Source organism: Ambystoma mexicanum, chromosome 10, assembly GCF_040938575.1.
Source record: "Ambystoma mexicanum isolate Mex_15411 chromosome 10, UKY_AmexF1_1, whole genome shotgun sequence".
NCBI classification, from domain to species: domain Eukaryota; kingdom Metazoa; phylum Chordata; class Amphibia; order Caudata; family Ambystomatidae; genus Ambystoma; species Ambystoma mexicanum.
The window spans coordinates 156,221,141-156,241,543 of record NC_090932.1 but is presented as its reverse complement, the minus strand read 5'-3'; the positions used below and the strand labels follow the sequence as shown (position 1 = coordinate 156,241,543).

Genomic DNA, 20,403 nt, shown 5'->3' with positions numbered 1-20,403 from the left:
CTCCCCTGCCGACGAAATTGGCTCTTTCCACGCCATGATCGCCAGGGCTTCGGAGCTCTTCCAACTTTGTCCCGAAGAACAGAAGAAGGAGGGCTTCCTCTACCAGCGACGGGAGGCCAAGAGGAAGACAGTCCTCTCAGTACCGTTATTAGACGACATCTGGGACGAAGGACTGTCGCTACTCAAGAACCCGTCCACGGCTCCTGCGAAGAGGGACCGGTATGAGAAGTACCGGGTCCCAGATTCTGCCCCGATGTGCCTCAGAGCTCATCCATCTACGGATTCGGTTCTCTCTGCAGCGCCCAAGAAGAAATCAGCAGGGGCGACGGGATCAACTTCCACTTCCCCACCGGACGGCGAGAGGAAGAAGCTGGACGCCATGGGACGATGAGTCATCTCGTCGGCGACGACGACCATCAAAGCGGCCAATGCCCTCGCGATCGTGGCACGCTACGACAGGGAGCTGTGGTTCAGGATCGCTCCCCTCCTGGACTTCTTCCCAGACGACAAGAGGGCGGAAGCCCTTGAAATCCTGCAGGAAGGCGCGGTGGCTTCATACCACGCCATCAGGGTGGCCACGGACATCGCGGACACCGGCTTTCGCCAGATGGGCAATGGTGTTTGCCTTTGCCGGCGCGGTTGGTTTAAGGCCACCGATTTCCGTCTGGACGTGCAGGCCCGCGTGCTGGACATGCCCTTCGATGGGAACAACCTGTTCTACAAGGCAGTGGACGAGTCACTGCCGGCCATCCAGGCAGACACCGAGACGGCCCGGGCCTTGGGTTCTCTCCATCAACGACGGCTGCCCTTTTGGACCTCCATAGGCAAGTCCCAAGGTGCCTCCAATTTATTTGGTGGCGGTTCCTCGTTGTACCGCCAAGTGGACCGTTCATTGTCGCAGGAGGCCTACAGAGGCTGCAGCAAGGCCGGAAGACGTCATCGTCGCCAAGAAGTCCAAGGCACCTAGGCCTCGGTGAAGCAGGATTGAACCAGCCACGGCATCGGGCCCCCACCGAAGCACCCTGGTGGGAGGCCGGCTGACGAATTTCTGTCAACGTGTGGGAGTCCATCTCCACCGATCGTTGGGTGCTGGCCTCCGGGCACACTCTTGAGTACCAAAGAAAATGTGCCCGTCTACCACCTGTGGCCAGGAAGGAAAACCACGTCCCACAGATACTTCTGGAGGTACGAGCAATGCTGAAAAAGGGTGCAATAGAACTCGTCCCGAAGAGGCTTCGGGCCTCCAGAGTGTACTCGCGGTACTTCCTCGTCCGAAAGAAGACCGGCAGTTGGCGACCCATCCTGGACCTTCGTCTTCTAAACAAATACATCAAGTTCCAGAAATTCTGGATGGTCACCCTCCAGCACGTGCTGGGACAGCTGGAGGAAGGCGACTTCCTATCATCGCTGGACTTGGAGGATGCCTACTTCCACATCCCCATTCTCAAAGGACATCGAAAGTTCCTACAATTCGTGGTCCAAGGGCGACACTATCAGTTCAAGGCCCTTCCCTTCGGATTGAAGTCGGCGCCCAGGGTCTTCACCAAGTGCCTGGCACCAGTGGCGGCACGGCTGCGCCTGCAGGGGATCCACGTCTACCCCTACCTGGATGATTGGCTCATCCGAGCAAAGTCAAGGGAACTCGCCGTCGATCACACAGCGAAGACCGTCCAACTGCTCACGGATCTGGGATTCTCGATCAACTTCGCGAAATCCCACTTGGTACCATCGCAAGACGCCCTGTTCCTGGGAGCCAGACTCGACACAGTGGCGCGATTGGCTTTGCCATCGGAGGAGAGGACGAAAGCCATCCTGGGCAAGGTACAACGGCTGTTGGCCATGGACGTGGCCAGGGTGAATTCCATCAAGTCCCTACTCGGCATGATGTCCTTGTGCATCTACCTCATGCGTCTATGCAGGTTGCGGATGCGTCCACTGCAGGAGTTCCTCGACGCCCGTTGGATGCAAGCGGCGGGCAGCTTCGAAGACAGGATCTCACTCAACAAGACTTTCCGGTAGGCAATCCGGTGGTGGGGCACCCGAGCGCATCTAGCGGCAGGCATGAACTTCCAGACCCCAGCATATCAGGAAACGTTGACGACGGATGCCTCCCTGGAAGGATGGGGAGCACACACCGGAGACCTCCACGGAAGATGCCCTTGGCTCCCAGAGGAGAGGTCACTACACATCAACGTCCTGGAGCTCCGAGCTGTGTTCTGGGCCCTCAGGTCATTCCTACTGTTCCTCAAGGGCAAGGTGGTAAGGGTCTTCACCTACAACACCACCACGATGTTCGACATCAGGAAGCAGGAGGGCACCAGATGCCCAGCCCTATCCAAGGAAGCACAGGATCTGTGGCACTGGGCCGTTGCCCAGGGGATGTTCCTGGTGCCCTTCCATCTGGCAGGAATAAAGAACACCGTTGCCGACTCACTCAGCAGGGAGCTGCGCTCGTGCCACGAGTCGGAACTTCGGCAGGATCAAGTGGATCTCCTATTCCGACGATGGGGCAATCCCCAGATTGACCTATTCGCAACGGCGACGAACGCCAAGTTCCGGAGTTTCGCCAGCAGGTTTCCCCAGCCGGGGAGTATGGGCAATGCCTTCTCATTCCCCTGGGACGGCCTGTTCCTGTATGCGTTCTCCCCATTGCCGTTGCTGCTGCGACTCATCAGTCAACTCAGACGGTCCTGGTGTAGGATGATCCTCGTTGCACTGGTGTGGCCGAGGCAGATCTGGTTCCCGGACCTTCTGGACATGTCAGCGTCCCCGCCCCCCCCGGTCAAACTACCGACGGACGCAGATCTTCTCGCCAGGGAAGGAGTTGCCATCCTCCATCACGACCCAGGATCGCTGAACCTGCAGGCCTGGCTCCTGCAGCACTAGAGTTCGGAGGGATACGATATCCCAGCGGACTGCAAGGAGGTGCTTGCAAAGGCCAGGGCGTCCTCGACTCTCAAGTGCTATGGACACAAATGGAAGAGGTTCTCTATCTGGTGCCGTGCACAGAAGATTAACCCTCTGCGTATTACGGCCCCTCTCCTGTAAACCCCTATACCTGACATTCCATGAGACGAGGGTAGTGCTGAGGACGCACCCCTCCTTCATGCCCAAGGTGCCATTGGACTTCCATCTGAACGAGCCCTTGGTGTTACCTGTTTTGTTCCTGTCGCCTTCGTCGCCGGCTGAGAGGACTTTGCATTCGCTGGATGTGGCTAGAGCGCTGAAGTTCTACGTGGACCGCACAAAGAGTCTTTGGAAGACATCACAGCTGTTTGTAAACTTTGGACCTGTGAACCAAGGGAGGGCCCTCTCAAAGGCTTCCATTTCCAGATGGCTCTCCGGCTGCATCATGCATTGTCACCGGTTGGCAAACCGACCATTGCCCGGCCGTCCGAGAGCCCATTCAACCAGAGCGATCACTGCTACCACAGCGTTCTTGTCTGGTGTGCCCCTGCTGGACATCTGCAGGGCTGCTACGTGGAGGTCGACGCACACCTTCACGAGATTCTACTGTGTCGACTGGGATTCCAGGGAGGAGTCCAGAGTCAGCCAGGCTGTGCTGCACAACCTGTTCGTGTGAAGGTGAGCCTGGTGAGGAGGTAAGAGATGCTTAATGTTGAGTTGTTGAAATGCTTAATGTTGAGCCTTGCCACCTCCCATGGTTGTGCATGTGTGTACGGCTATGTATTCTTGTATTCATGAGCAAGTGAATCCATGCCAGACCCCATGCTAGAGAAGAAACAAGTTACTTACCCGTAACTGTTGTTCTCCAGCATGGGTCTGGCATGGATTCACATGAGAACCCTCCCTCCTACCCCTTTGCGGCTCTTCTCTTGGTCCTACTGCCATTTCACGTGCTACCAAATCTGAAGATGGCTTCCAGAGGAGGGGCTTAGGTAGAGGGCAGTCATTGGCTGGGGGCAATATGACCCAGAGACCAGTGACTGGTTACTAGTAGAAAGACAGTTCAGAAACGAAACTGAAACTGATTTTTTCTTTACCGAGGATTCCCAACCTGACGACGGGGAATATTCATGAGCATGTGAATCCATGCCAGACCCATGCTGGAGAACAACAGTTACTGGTAAGTAACTTGTTCCTTACATCTGAAGAGCCAATACCAAATGGACCTAAGCTGTGAAGTACAGATAAGGCCGATAACCAACTCCCGAATTATCTAAGGATTTTTCCGGAAAAAGACATTCGAGACTTATTTCTGCGACTTCGTCTCTATCTGCTTCCCGCGCGAGAGCATTTAGCTAAAACTAGGCAAATAGCGACCATTCAGGCCTTTTGCAGATTTTGTAAATAACCACAAATTATAGAATCTGTCTATCATGTTATAATGGAATGTAAGTCACTTACCGAAAAGTGAAATATTTATAGAGAAATGTTTCTGACATCCACACCACAGTTAGAGCCAAAGGAACGTTGGGAACACATTTTGTTAGGAAACAACATAAAACTAGTATACACGAGTATCCAGTTCTGGAAGAATGTAACAAAAGAAGATCTAAAGACATAGAATGAACATTTCATTAAAATGTGTGATAGTATTCTATTGCGAATATGTAATGTAGACGAATGAAAAGTTTAGAAATAAACTATATCATTTTAATAAAAATAAAAACTAATTTAATATGTGATTATAAGGAGAGCTCATCAACCAGTTGGAGACTTGAAAATCTGCCATAGTATCTATCAAAAGAACTACTATGCATAGCTAAAAAAGTGTATGAATAAATTGTATGCACAGCAAACATTGAATGTTAATTTTAAACATTAGGTTTAGTTGTGGCTATTTATTTGTCAACACTGCTCAGCGACAATGCAGAAAGTGTTATGTCACTACAAAAAAACATTATTGCTCATCAGTGATGTATGTGGCTGTCAAAATATTCAGTCAAGATACAAAATTTGCAGATGTAATAATGGCAACTACAAGGTAATCATCAGAAACATACCAATAGGAGTTCATGTGCCACTTAAATGAAGTAATTGAAAGTAATTCAAGGGCTAGGAGAACATGCCTTGCCTTATGTAAGGATAATAATTTGATCAGAATAACTGCACCACATGGTATGATTATCAGAAATGCTGTGCATCAGCATAGTAACCACATTAAGTCGTACTGTGAGTTATGACGACACACATACAAAACCAGTCTTACAGCCAAGAATTATATACATTAAACAGAGGTGCGTTACAAATGTGATATCATATCATATCCATTTGTACTCCTTAACAACAGGAAAATGAACATATAGGAGCCTATCGCCCTGCTTATATCTGCAAAGCTCCACTGATATTTTTATGAAACAGAAACCATCTCAGCTGTGGCATAGGAAGGAACTCTAATAATATTAAGGCCCATCTCAAGAGAAATTTTAATGTAATACATCTTTTTTTAAAAAACTTTTTATCAGATTTTATTACAAGAAGGTCACAACAATTTTAAGGAAACCAGGTGAAAAATAAACATATATCTTCAAACTTAATTAAAGCAGTTATACTCCAAAGTCATGTTTCAACATAAATATCATAGGCTTTCCAACCTCAGTTTGTGTGCAGTTGAAGTGACCAAATACATTTGCAACTTCCTTACCTCTCTCCCTTCCTCCCTTCCTCCCTCCCCTCCCCCCGAGACTCGGTTTACATTTGATCAGGGTTGTGTTATCCAGCGTTTGGTGATTTGCATAGCAGATTTTAGAAGACCACCTTGTTGGGGAGCTTATCATTTTACTTCTACCTCTTGAATTGAGTAACCTGTTAGAGGGCGTCTTTTTACACCGCGGTGTTATGCAGTAGACCATTGACAGGTTAATTTCCGGGACAAGTCATCACATATTAGTGCATTGTTCCTGGCATGTATTTATTGAGGAACTCCATCCACAAAGTTTCGCACTGTGTGGATTTCCCGTGTAGGGATGATGTTATTTTTTCCATGGTGCATATGTTGGATACTACATTGACACATTCTTTCTTGGTCGGGACTGTGGTGGATTTCCATTTTGTGTCTAACAGAGCCCGTGCGGCTAATCGCAGTTGCACGACCAGGCCTTTGACCCTCCTCCTCTCATCCTCAAATTTTTCGAATCCAAACAAGATGAGAAAGGGGTCTGCTTTCCTCTGAATCCCATCGAGGTCCCTAATCCACCCCAGTACCTCATCCCATGATTCGGGGGCAGCCCCACCACATGTACCAGTAATCTGCCGTGAATCCACATCCTCTCCAACACAGTGGACTGGAAGATTGATACATTTTGGAGAGTCTAGGGATCATATTGCCACCGATCTAATAGTTTAATTGCGTATAGTTTGTATTGGCATGAGATTGAGGTTTTAGGTGCTGCTCGACATATCCTTCCCCACGTCTCTGGATCGATATTTTCCCCTATGTCTCTCCCCCATTTTAGTCTGAGGGGCTCTGTTGTACCCTTTCACGCTTCTGCGCCAGACCTAGACAGAAATGTGATTGTTAGCATATGCCACACTTAGATGGAATTTCTCAAGCCTAGTCTGCGCCAGATCTAGACAGAAATGTGAATGTTAGCATATGCCACACTTAGAATTCTGAACCTAGTTTGCGTCGCATCTAGATAGAAAGGTGACTGTTAGCATGTGCCGCACCTAGATGGAATCCCACAATTGCAAGGACAGCAATGCCAACTAACCAACCAACTAACAATTCCATCCCTCTGCATACACCTCTCAAACTATAACCAAACACAACCACAAACCTAAAACTCAGTAATCCGCACAAACTTCACAACAATGAAACAACAAAACAAACCACACATAGACTTGCACAACAGCAGACGACGACTACGGACCACAAAACACCCCAAGCCCAGCCAACGGACCCACCGGGCTGAGGCTGTCAACAGCACATCACTGCTCTCTTGCACTTTTCCAGCTTATTCCCACTAACCCACCCCCTCTGCTCCCCTTTTTCAGAGCCGCCAGAGCGCCAGGGGACCACTTCGGTGGTGATAGTGCGCGGTACAAATGTCCTTTAACATTTAACATTCTATCAGCGTTTTGTATAGGACCGATATCAGTCCCTTCATTTCTGTCCTGGAGTTCAATAGGGATTCAAAGGGGGTGAGATCTCTTCTCAATTTATCTTTCCACTCAGGTTTCATCAGGACACCTTTGATCTGCAAGAAATGGAATGCGGACAGTACGCCTATTCCCAAGGCTTCCTCTAGTTCTGGGAGCGTAATAAATGAATCTTTTTTCAGGAGCTGTCCCACCCTTTCTAAGCCCGCTTCATACCAGGATTGAAATCTATCTACATTGGGAATATGATTATTAATACCGGGGGACCAAAGGTGGCTCAGTGGTGATGGCCATGTGGTGATGGTCTTCATCTCTGTGCCATCTCGCCATATTTCCCATACGGTTTCTAACATCGGATGTGCTTTTGACCTCTTCAATACTCTCCTCCTAGGGGCCCACAGCCACCATCGCTGGGGATAGGTAGTGGTTGTTCATCGAGATCCATTGGGGTTCTTTTTGGTTACGGAGGTGAGGAATGAGTACTCGTAATTGGGCCGCTTCATAATATTTTTGAATGTCTGGGAGACCCACCCCACCTTTGTCTTTGGGTAGTGTCAGGTTATTATATGCAATTCTAGTTTTTTTCCCTTGCCATAGGAACCTTACAATCGCCTTCTTGACTTCCAAAAAGAAGTGTCTTGGCATGTTGTTGGGGAGCATTTGAAAGGAGTATAAAAACTGCGGGAGACAGGTCATTTGTATTGCATTGAGGCGTCCTAACCAGGATATGGTCAATTTCTCCCACCGGGCAAGGTCAGCATGGAAATTATGGAGGAGCGTTGGGAAATTGGCTTCGTACAGATCTTCTAATTTTCTTGTGACTTGTATTCTTAGATACTCAAACCTAGCAGGCAGTATCTATCATTGTTAGCTTCCTCAGATCCCTCTAGGGGGAAGAGTATCGTTTTAGTTTTATTGACTTTGAACCCTGATATGCGGCCGTATTCCTCCAGGAGGCGCAGCGCCATGGGGATGGATGTGTTTGGATTTGTCACATGGAGGAGCATATCATCGGCGTACAGTGCCACCTTGCACTCCACCTGCCCCAGTCGCATTCCCTCAACCTGGGTGTCTTCTCTCATCTTTTGGGCCAGTGGCTTTACCGAAAGAGCAAAGAGGATGGCTGAAATGGGTCATCCCTGCCTGGTGCCTCGCTTAAGTTCAAACCATCTTGAGTATTCCCCGTTAACAAATACAGAGGCCTTGGGTGCTGTGTATACTGCTCGAATCCCCCTTCTAACTTTCGGTCCTATCCCTACTGTGCGGAGGACTGCTGCCAGGAAATCCCATTCCACCCTGTCAAAAGCTTTTTCAGCGTCTATAGAGAGTAGGGCAGGCTCGTTATTCATATCTTGGGAGGCCGTGACCAGGTGGAGGGTCTTCCGCATGGTGTCAGCTCCTTGTTTCCCGATTATGAATCCCACCTGGTCAGAGTGGCTGAGGTGGGGCATGAGGGTCTCCAGCCTAGCTGCCAATACTCTTGTGTAGACTTTGCCGTCGACATTGAGTAGAGATATGGGGCGATACCACCCGCATTGTTTGGGGTCTCTTCCTTCTTTGGGAATAACCGTTATGAGCGCTCGAACAAAGGAGTCGGGAGCTATTCCTGATTCCAGTATTTCACTAAATAGTTCGACCAGGAATGGTGTAAAATGGGTGCTAAAGGTTTTATAGAAGCCAGCTGTGTATCCAATATCCCCTGGGGATACCCTGTTTTATTGACTTTGAACCCTGATATGCGGCCGTATTCCTCCAGGAGGCGCAGCGCCATGGGGATGGATGTGTTTGGATTTGTCACATGGAGGAGCATATCATCGGCGTACAGTGCCACCTTGCACTCCACCTGCCCCAGTCGCATTCCCTCAACCTGGGTGTCTTCTCTCATCTTTTGGGCCAGTGGCTTTACCGAAAGAGCAAAGAGGATGGCTGAAATGGGTCATCCCTGCCTGGTGCCTCGCTTAAGTTCAAACCATCTTGAGTATTCCCCGTTAACAAATACAGAGGCCTTGGGTGCTGTGTATACTGCTCGAATCCCCCTTCTAACTTTCGGTCCTATCCCTACTGTGCGGAGGACTGCTGCCAGGAAATCCCATTCCACCCTGTCAAAAGCTTTTTCAGCGTCTATAGAGAGTAGGGCAGGCTCGTTATTCATATCTTGGGAGGCCGTGACCAGGTGGAGGGTCTTCCGCATGGTGTCAGCTCCTTGTTTCCCGATTATGAATCCCACCTGGTCAGAGTGGCTGAGGTGGGGCATGAGGGTCTCCAGCCTAGCTGCCAATACTCTTGTGTAGACTTTGCCGTCGACATTGAGTAGAGATATGGGGCGATACCACCCGCATTGTTTGGGGTCTCTTCCTTCTTTGGGAATAACCGTTATGAGCGCTCGAACAAAGGAGTCGGGAGCTATTCCTGATTCCAGTATTTCACTAAATAGTTCGACCAGGAATGGTGTAAAATGGGTGCTAAAGGTTTTATAGAAGCCAGCTGTGTATCCAATATCCCCTGGGGATTTTCCCAATGTCAATCTTTTAATCGCATTCTGTATTTCTTCCTCTGTTATGGGGGACTCAAGATGGGCCGAGTCTGCGTCCTCCACCTTGGGGAGGTTGATATCAGCGAGGTAATTTTCTATCTCACTTGAGTCTGGGTCTGTCTCTGGGGTGTATAACAACTCGTAGAAATTAGCGAATGCTTCGGGGATTGAGGGTTTGCTTGACCCCTGATCGGGCCTGTCATCGGTTATCTCTATCACCCTGTGTTCTGCTCGTTACGTTCTGAGTCTGGATACTAGTAATGCGTCGGCTTTGTCACCTTTTTCACAACATTTTTGTTTTAAGAGATGCAGCCTACGCACTATCTGTCCATGTTCTAATTAGCTGAGTTCCTCTTGTTTCTTTTTCGCCTCTTGAATCTTGTAGTGATCTATAGTATCCCCTTCCCTGGCTGCCATATCTAAGTGACATATTTCCCCCCTGAGTCTATTTTAAATTAGAGTTATTTCTCTTTTCTTCCGGGCCCCGCCCGTATGAGAACACCCCTCCAGGTTGCTTTGGCTGCCTCCCATACCCCCTGTTTGGAGACCTCCGCGGTGTTGTTAACTTTGAAGTATTCTTTGATCTCTGTTTCCAATTCGATTTTAAAGACTGAGTCTTTTCATAAGGTCTCATTGCATCTCCATTTCCCGCCTCTGACCGGTAGATGTTCCTACTGTGTGTCGACTATGACCATGTCATGATCTGACCATGTAATTGGAGCAATCTCTGTGTGTGTTGCGATGTGGTGTAACTCTTGTGAAAGATAAATATAATCAATTCGGGTGAAAGTGTTGTGCTAGGCTGAATGGAAAGTGTAGCCTCTTACATCCGGGTGCATCTCCCTCCATACATCAACCAACGCATACACCTGCATCATCTTCGCATAGTCGTTACGGTCCCCTCTTATTCCATCATCAGAGGCTGGGTTGCCCGCTTTCCGATCTAAGTCGTGGTTTGCCCATAGATTGAAGTCCCCCCCCCAGGAAGATATGCCCAGTGGCTTCTAACATTATTTTGGGGATAGTTCTAGAAAGGAATCTGAGTTGACCCACATTAGGAGAATAAATTGTTGCTATTGTCACCTCGACGTTTCCAATGGATCCAACTACTAGTAGGGCTCGCCCCTCTGTGTCAGACCAAGTTTTGGTGACTTGAAACTTGATTCCCTTTCTAATGAGGATTCCCATTCCTCCCTTACGCACCACTCCAGAGCCCAAAAATTCTATGCCAGTGCGTTTCCCCAGGATCCATCTCTCCTCTTCTTTCATGTATTTGGTCTCTTGTAGGAGAAGGACGTCGATTTTGGCTCTCCGAAATTCCCTCAATACTAGCGACCTCTTGGTTGACGAGTTAAGCCCTTTAACATTAAGTGTCCCCACCCTTAAGGGGCCCCGTGTGCCTAATTCAGCGGTGGCCATCTTTATACAGTATCGGGATATTCAAAATATTAGGCTGCAACCCCCTATATTCTATCTCTTCAGCAAACCTCAGTACATTACCCCCCTCAGCTGTCATCAAGGATTTTATTTTTGACTTTACCCCTACCTCGTCTTGTGTCCATTCCCCCCTCCCTCCGTCCGTCCTCCCTTCCCTCATGTGGCGGCGTTCGATCGGATCCAGTTGAAGGCACTGACCCGGCAAAGAACCGCCAGCAGAGACCGTTACCTCACAGTCCTTTTGCTAAAATAACATCAACGTAACATTGAGCTCCCACTTCCTCCCCCCCGTTCAAACCTTATCTTTCAATAACCAAACGTGAATCTCCATGCATGACCAAAACATTCTCTATTCGAGTAGCCGATTTAGCTCTAAGTCATTGTTTCTGATCAGGTTTACTTGCCCCCGTCTGGGGAAATATTGCCTCTTTGATATTTTCTCGATCCCTTCACTCTGTCTCTTTGGGCGTTCAATTCGCCATTCTCTTCCTTCCTTCCTTGATGCATCTTCATTGTCCCTTTGTTCGCGTGTTTCCACAAGTTTGTATATGCATGCCTTAATTTCCCTCTCTGATTGTAGTCTGATCTTCGTGCCATTACGTTCAAAGGAGAGGGAGAAGGGGTATCCCCACCTGTATCGAGTGTCTCGTTCCTTCAACCAATTCGTCAGGGGATCACACATCCTCCTAAGAGCTAGCATCATGGAGGATAGGTCCTGGTATATTGTTATTTGTGCTCCATTGAGAGTGATCGTTCCTCTGCGCCTCGCTTTTTCGAGAATCCTGGCCTTGTCCTGGTATTGGTGGAAGCGGGCGAAAACCGATCTTCGACCTCCTGGTGGACCTCCTGCTCTGTGGATCCGTTCGGTCTTAGGTTCATCGATTGCATCGTCGGCCGCCAGAAGCTTAATGATGTCGTGAAGCATTTTCTTTAAGTCCTCTTCTGTTTCACCCTCCTGTTCTGGAATACCAAAAAAGCATAGATTGTTGCGTCTTTCTCGATTTTCCAAATCGTCCATTTTCAACCTATACTCTTCCTCCCTCAGCTCAAGGTCTGTTATTCTGTGTTCCAACTGTGTTTCCAGGGTATCTATCGAGGCTTGATTATTTTCTACCCCATCCAACCAGTCCTCAATTTTGTCCAGGCGCTGCGTAATCCTATCAATTTTGCCACCTATGTTGGACCCCATGTTCTTTATTTCAGTTAACAGGGCCGCAATGTCGCCTTTTGTGGCTGCCGTCTCGCTGTGCACTGCTGCTTCAGTTGCCATCTTGGGATCAACGGTGCTATGAGCGAGGGGAGCGTAGGTGAAAGTGACCAGCTTTTCTTTTGCGTGCATATATTCAGGAAACTACTCCGCTATCTCTGTTGTAGGTTCTGCGTGGTTGGAGTGCCGGGGCTTTATACCAGGGCCGGGTCGTGAACTTTTGGGTTTCAATTTGTTTTTGGAGTCCAGGCTGCTCGTACCGCTCCCGCCGTTGTTGGAAATGGTCTTTGTGGTCTGCATGATCTTCTGATTAGAGGAGGAACTGTGTGCTGCTCCTGTGATATTGGCTCTGATATCTGGCCTCTACACACGGGTGTTGCTCTCTTTTGGTCACTATGCCCCTTGTGTGTGGCGTGTCTTGGTCTCAGCTTGAGTTGTCCCCCGCTTGTTTCAGGGGGCGTTTGCAGGGTATCCAGGAGTTATGTGCTAGTTTAGATGACCCGGCCTTTAAGTTATTCAGCCAAATTTCATCCCCCAGCTTGTCGCAAGGCGCCAGTGCCAGGGCCAATATTGTTCAGTGAGGGGAGTTGGGAGGATGCGGTTCCGGCCGCCGAAATGTAGAGGACCTCGGGGGGTGTGCAGCGCTCTATTGGCCTGTTTATAGAGGGTTACATCGCTTCTCCTGCGGAGGGTTTGCCCTGTTGTATTGATTCTTTGTCACGCGGGAGTCCGTGCTCCTTCTGAACAGGTATGCTGCTTCCAGATACAGCGGAGCAATGCCACAGCTCTGCACAACCTGCTCTGGGGTGTACAGGCCCCGGGGTCCCCCTGGGGGGGCTGCGCCGAATGTCAATGGGGGCGCAGGGGTGATCGTGCTCCGTATGAATGTGCCACACTCACCCGTTCGCTCCTGCGTCTTGAGCGTTTGTTCTCGGCTATCGCGTTCACGATGCTCTGCCGGTCTGCCAATTAGCCCTCGATCACCTCGTTCGTGGAGCGGGGGCCCTCTTATTCGCCTCCAGGCTCGGTGCTCCGCGGGAGGAAGCCACGGACCTCCGGTCACCAGTAGAGGGGCATACGTAGCGTAGCTGCGTGGCTGTTGTTGGGGGACAAGTTTCTCTGTGTTGCCTTGTCCGATTTTGCCCCAGATTTCGCCCAAATGGGGGGGGCCCTTCCGATGTTGCGCAGTGGAATATAAGCTTGGGGGGGTCGGAGAGTGGGGGCTTTCACTATATTTCCAGACCCGAGGTGCGGAGCTCACTCGAAAGAGGAGAGCATCCGTGCACCCCCTGGTGGCCAACTGTAATACATTTTTTAATACGCATGACGCATCCCTACTGGCAAAGCTAATAACTTTTTTAATCCCTGAAAAATCATTTGATTCTAAGCAAGGAGTAAAACTTATCAGAGCCATGCTTGTAACCCTGACATAGGAAGTGAAATTACAGGGCACGTAGTAGAGCTTATAATTGTGCCCACTGTTCCTCACCTCAGCTTAGACAAAATTTAACAATAGGCAACCTCAACAAGAAAATCACATACATTTGCCTTTTAAGTTAATAACAGCAATGTTCAGAGGTACAATAGATTGTGTGCCATCTTCTTTATCATCTTTAACAAGGGACCCCTCTTCTGCAAAAGAAGTTACCAGTTACATCAGATGCAAGGGGGTGCTAGAGGCAATAAACGCAGAACACATGATTATATTGGAAATCCCTCAGCAGCTGAGCACCAAAAGGAACAGATGTTACAATTTCCTAGACTATTACTAGAGTTTCCTATCCTTTAGCAAACAAACATTTCCTTCACTGTTCTGTACTGACGAAACGTCTGACTTGGCTTTTGAAAATTGCTGATTTGTTATTCACCCCAAAGGAGTATTATCCTATGCTCTCCACTCACCCCTGCATCCATCGGCTCATGTGCTATCCTCCAATACTATCAGACAAAGCTCTGTAAAGAGTGAGGGATTGTAGTAAATAACACTCTGTGACATATTCATGCCCGTAATACTTTGAAGCAAAACATATTTAAAGCCTCACCATGATATTATGTGCATTTTAAGAAGAGGTGGCGAACCTGCATGTGCAGAAGTGTATGCAAGATAGTTTGTAACAAACCTTGCCTATATATTTTTGGATATAATTATTCAAGTGCTCAGTGAACCATTTTTTGTATAGTAGCGAGTTACCACATAATGTGTTATGGTCTATGCCCTATGGAACTCTGAAAACTTGGAAAGGATGCAGATTGTGTGGAAAGCATTGTAGCTGTCTATATACCCATTACCCTAATACTATATACAAATAATGCGAGGTATAGTCCATATGTATTTTCCCTTGCACGCCAAGTAAATGGTATTGCAATGTTGCTCTCCACGTATAGGGTAATGTTAGCAATGCTAAATTAGGAGACGCTGAGCATGATATTCCTCTACTCAAAATCCTTAAGAGAGCAAATCCATATTTGAGTTTTATAATGCACTAACTTGCAAAGGGACCACTTCAAAGTGCTTGTGCGACATATATACAAGGAATGAGAAGCATGGGTTGAGGTTACACCATTGTGTGGGTGACCTGTTTCCTAAGGCCCTGTGAGTAACAGAAATTCTGGTGCTTGAACGTTATTCATATTACACCAAACAAAAAACTAGTAGTTGTAGTTACAAGTCTGATAACCTTTCGCAGAGCCAAGGTACGCCGAGTCAAGGTGGCCCGCAAATATCTTAATGTGGCTTGGGGCGGAAATTAGAGTCATAAGGTATAAATGTGGTAGAGTCAAGTATAGGAGTCATTGATGTGGAGGGAAGACAATTTGGTTTATGTGTGCAGGAATAGCTTAGATCTTCTGTTCATGGAGCCAATTTTTCATATTAGTTTTTAACCTCTTGTGGTGTATTCTGTGTTTAGGTTGTTATGGTTGTGCTTGCATAGCAGGGTAATGTAAATAGTGTTGACCAGAATATCAAGACTAATTAGTATAATTTAGCTTTATTTTGAGATAATGCAAATGTTAGGTACTTGCTGTCGCTTGTACCTTATTAAATCTTATTTAATAGGTGGGAATTGTCTGTGTGTGCTGCTAAAACCTTTTAAGCAGAACCGAGGAAGAAGTTGGGCAAGCCCACATGCACACAGCTTAGAGGGAACATTGGATGAGGGTATTGAGACAGCGTTTCAGAGTGGGAGTTATTTTGTAGTGTGAGAAGGAAGAGGAGATGAGACAGAGGGACAGATCCTGCAGTGGCTGAGGCAATAGACTGGTTGTTAGGAAAGCTACAGATAAAGAATTGTAGGCAAGAAAGTCTTGTAGGTTCCTTATCCCAAAGGCAAATAGGAGCCAGACATTAAAGGAAGGAGCTGGAGAGCAACTTGGTTGGAACTTTAGCCCAGAAACTGGTGGCAGCTGCAAGACAAGTCGCCCGACTGCAGACGCTTGGCACCCTTGAGAACCCATGGACCAAGTTGGGTCTTGACGATGTAGCCATTTAAGGTCAAGGTATCCCATGAGACAAGGCAAGGCTTTGATTGTTGGGTAAATTCAAGGCAAAGACAAAGGCAAAGATGAAGGCCAAGAAGTGTGCTGGGGCATTTAATGCTACACTGGAACAGTGAATAATCCGAAGGAGATTTTTGCATGATTCGAATTTAGTTTAGGGAATTGGACTGACTACATTCACACCATGGCATTGCTCTAAAACAGTGACAGTAAAGGAATTACCATCGCATTTTCCGCAGTGCAATTGTCTGACTTTGGATGGAAAGTGGAGGAAAATCACTGGTGATAATCCCTCCAAATTCCAACTCCATAATTGGGAGAAATACAACTTTGGATTCGAGAGGTCTTCCATTTCTGAAGCAGTATTGTGGTCTAAACAGTATCCAAGTTTGGAAGATTTACTATAGGCAAGTCTGCCAAACACGGAATGTAGCCTTAGGTCCTTTGAGAATACACCCGTCAGTGAACTTCTTTTTTCCATCCATCTTCCCACTGTTTCCTTAGAATGTCTCTTTTGTGTTGGTTTCTGGCCACATAGGTGTTGCACCAAACAGTGTACCTGATTGTGAAAACTAAAGGTGTGAAAATGATGTATGTCTTGTGTATGTTCTGTGGTATTCACCCATGACTACATTTACAAATTCAGTGCAGGTGAGGGAAAATATGTTACTATGTTAAATATTTAACATCACTATGTAAAGTCTTGAAGTGTTATATACAGGAACCATGAAGACTTGGTCAGAAAATAAGCAGCAAATTATTTGAATTTTTCATTTTGTTTTAGAGATTTACAAGATTAAATGTACACATCTTCATGGTTTCACTGGATATTTGGACAGAGTCAAATCCAATAGATATGTCAAATGGAACTGTAGCTGAAAAATTAAGCCGGTTTATCAGTTTCACAAAAAGTATTGCGTTCAAGCGGAGACCCTATGATATTCCATTGCTGATTTCGTAAGCATATTTTTAACATATATTTTGCATGGAGGGCTTGTTGAATTGAAATATTTTTTTCTAAAGTAACGTTTTATTACTATTGTGGAACTTACTTTGATTACGCTCCAACCTCATTAAGTACATCAGATTGTATTTTGACGGTCTGTCAGTTTTTATTTCACAAATTTGTCTAGAGGCACCAAAGCAGTCCATCTTGTATCCACTATAATGTCCTCATTGAAAATAGCTAAATGTTGCTTATGTAAAACTTGCATCCTGTTTTGGCATTTCTGCAGCCTGGCATTGCATTAATATAGTCTTATATTGTGCTACGTTGCATTGCCAATCTATGGGACTTGCGATCAAAATGAATGGGTTATAAACCTGTGTATTTCGTTCTTTAATTAAACATGGTATACTAAACAGAAATCAAGCCACATATTTACGTAAATCTAAATAGGTATAAAGTTTTACCACCATCATGCGGAGATAGAGAAAGGTAAAACGCTGTATGGCACGGATACATTTACGTTTTGCAAGACATCAGAGATGCTCCTCCTATCAAATGTCTCCAAACCCCACTTCAACCAGACAGTATCAGGCCGGATAAAGTGGGTGGCAAAAGGGCAAAAGACAGAGGAGGGCACACTCTACTTCCAAGAAATTCCTTTAAATACAGAGTCTTCCCTCTCCACATCATCCACAGAACTATTGTGAATTTCTGACCATCAAACGCTGGCTTATAATACACAAGAAGTAATATTAAAGTGTAGCATAGTATTAAAATGAGCATTGAAACAGGTAAATGTAAGGATCACTATGGTAGGAAACAGAATAATTGGGCCAATAGGCATGTAAAGCCACAATCAAGCAATGTATCAAAAAAGGTAGAGCAATTTACCACCCTCTTACTCTTCAATCACCACGATCTTCCTCTCGTGGCTTCTCCCTTCCTTTACTCATGAAAGTGTCTCACAGCTTGCCACTGTGAGAATAAAAAGGTTGTTGGCGGGCTACTTTTAATCTGGTAAAGGAGAGAGAGAATTCAATGCCTAAACCAAGCAACTCCTTGTATACAATAAAAAGTTGTGCCTCTTCTACATTTTGGAAAACAAATTAAGGAAATACTAAATTCTGCTGCCTTCTTCCTATCCACTGAGCTTAGTACACATCCACATAAGTCAGGGTTTTCTAGGGCATCACACACTGTGCCCCATCACCCTGACCCTCGCTTCTTTACTCTGTAATCTTTGGCAACCGCTGCAGGTGTATCCAAAGAACCTAGACTTAAGTCGTCATCCACTGTCGGCTGCGCCAACCCCTGTAGATCCTTGCCATCAACCTCAGAAGATTGCTCAGCAGTCATAGATTTCCAGCTTTAGTTTTATTCTGCAAAAATTCCACCTTTCAGTCCAAGTGGTGTGGACATCTCACTGCACTGTATTGAAACTCACACTTGGGCTTATGAACTACTTTTCGTGGTGAACTGCAAAGTCTATTTTCTTCCAAAGCCAATGGACTCTTCTCCATACCCACCAGATTGGTAGAAAAGGCTCCCATTTTGGACTCTATAGATCCTAACTTCACCTTTTTTGCACCTGATTTCTGTTGAATTCTCTCAAGGAAGTTTAATATTTTGCTTTTCCCTTCTGAGAAGAGAATGCCATATTGTGCTGCAGACTGGTCATCTGTGTCATACCGCGATCCTGGTGCACCCCTCCAGGGTATCCTTTGACCATGTCCATTTTCTTCAGAATGTTCACAGGCCAAATTTTCATGTTCTTCCAGCAAATGGTCAACATCTAGAAGGACTGCTTATGGATTAGCCACACTCAACTGCCAGAGTTGAATGGCAAGATGCCTGCCGTCATGCACAGACATACTGGAAACCAGTCCTTTGAATGTGTGTCTTTTGTTATTTGCTGTATTACCCCTCCCAGAGCCTCAGATGTGTCTCTGCTTTCCTGCCTGTTATATCCGCACCCTGCAGCACTAGGACACTGCTGGGAAGACTTGTTGTCGCCTGTATTCCGATCACTAACTCTTGCGGTTAAACCTCTGTCCATGAGGTCAACAACACGTGGCTTTATGTGTATATGTAATCAATGTTCCTCATTTGCAGATCATAGAAAGCCATATGAGTGAAACATTCTGCCTCACCTTTGTGGCCTCAACTTCAGTGAGACGTCGGGTCTGCTAGACCAAGCACACCTGTATCTCAGACTCCCACAGCTCATGGGACAGTCACGGCTTGGCCTCCATCACTGGCCTCTTTCTAGCAGCAACCTACAGTCACAAAATTAGGAGGATCAGCTGCCTTGTATGCACTAGCACACTGAATCTGTGTCTTCCGATCCGAGTGCCAACTACTCCAGCATCAGGGGTATTCCCCCACACCTCAGCCTCAAATAAGGCACAATACAGAAAGATCACTGCAGGACAGTACCAAGAGTGGAACCTGGTTCAAGGGCGAAAGAAAATGCAGCCATCTTCGGCACAGCCGACTCAGCTCCCAGTTTATTTTGTTTCAAGCTTTAGAGAGGTGCACATGTGCATGGACTGAACTTTCCACATGTGCAGATCCCATATAATCCTCTATCCTCAGTTCCTCTTTATTCTAATGAAATCTGCTGCATTTCTGTATTGTTGGCTGCTATCTCTTTTAATTTATTCAGATACTAATGTAGTACAAAATACAATTTGCAAAATACTGTAGACCAGATGAGATGGTGGGTTCCATGTAACAATATATTTTTTATTACGAATGCTAGGCCCAGTCCCTTCTACTAGTAACAATCTGGTACATGACCCACATTTTCTCAATGGAACCTCCTTCTAAGGGGGGGTGTTCATTTGTTCTATGAGTCATAGACTGACCCCCTGATATGTGTGTAGGAAACAATGCACTTTAACTTCAACAATATGCTCCAGCAGTATTGACCATTAGGTCAATACTGGTAGAAAGACACCCACATGAAGCTGACCAAATGATCGTTCTCCCGGTTCTAATTGATATTTTGGAATATTAAAGGCTGCATAGAAAAGACGATTTATTTCGGCTGAGTTGCTGCAGCCTTCCATTTCTGCTAATATCACATTCAGGGGGTTGCAACACCCCATCCCAAACCCAGTGTAAACCAATCCCCTGCCTGCCCTCATCCTTTAAATCTGGGAGGTTTTCACCACCCAATCTCCCTTTTTCTCCCACACCCCTCCCCACCATAAGCATTCCTCAGAGACACAAACAGACAAACAGAAACACACATACTTACTTGCCCTCCCGCCCCCTCCCTTCCACGCAACAAATACTTCCTTGACCCACACAAACACATTTACACTTTCTCCCCAGCCCCCACTCCTCGACACTACAAACATTCCCCCTCTACAGACACACACACAAACAGACACACAAATCCACACTTATCTAATACACTTGCAACTTTTGTCTTTCAACTTGGCCATCCCTGTCCGCCCCTGCGGGCACTCGTGTGGGGAAGTGGCATGACAGTTTGACTTAGACCGTTCAGAGTGGTTTCAAAGCGGTCTTTCTAAATCAGTCTTTTTTTTAATCCTTATTTGCATTTTGAATATAACAATACAAGCTTTGAATGCGCAATGCTTCCCTGTAATATTTCCCCCACTTTGAGTCCCCTCTCGTAGGCTTTGATGACCGAGTTCTTTCATTAATGAAAGAACTCGGGGGAGTCCGTGTTGGGGGCATATA

The 20,403-nt window shown here is 46.7% G+C and overlaps 1 protein-coding gene across 1 annotated transcript in view; it reads left to right on the top strand.

Moving 5' to 3' along the window:
- Window positions 1–20,403, top strand: part of LOC138491245 (disintegrin and metalloproteinase domain-containing protein 9-like) — a 2,911,326-nt gene that overhangs the window by 1,159,234 nt on the left and 1,731,689 nt on the right. The window contains exon 9 of the mRNA XM_069617655.1: window positions 16,525–16,697. Coding sequence (XP_069473756.1) covers window positions 16,525–16,697 — 173 coding nt within the window. The remainder of the gene's footprint in view (window positions 1–16,524; window positions 16,698–20,403) is intronic.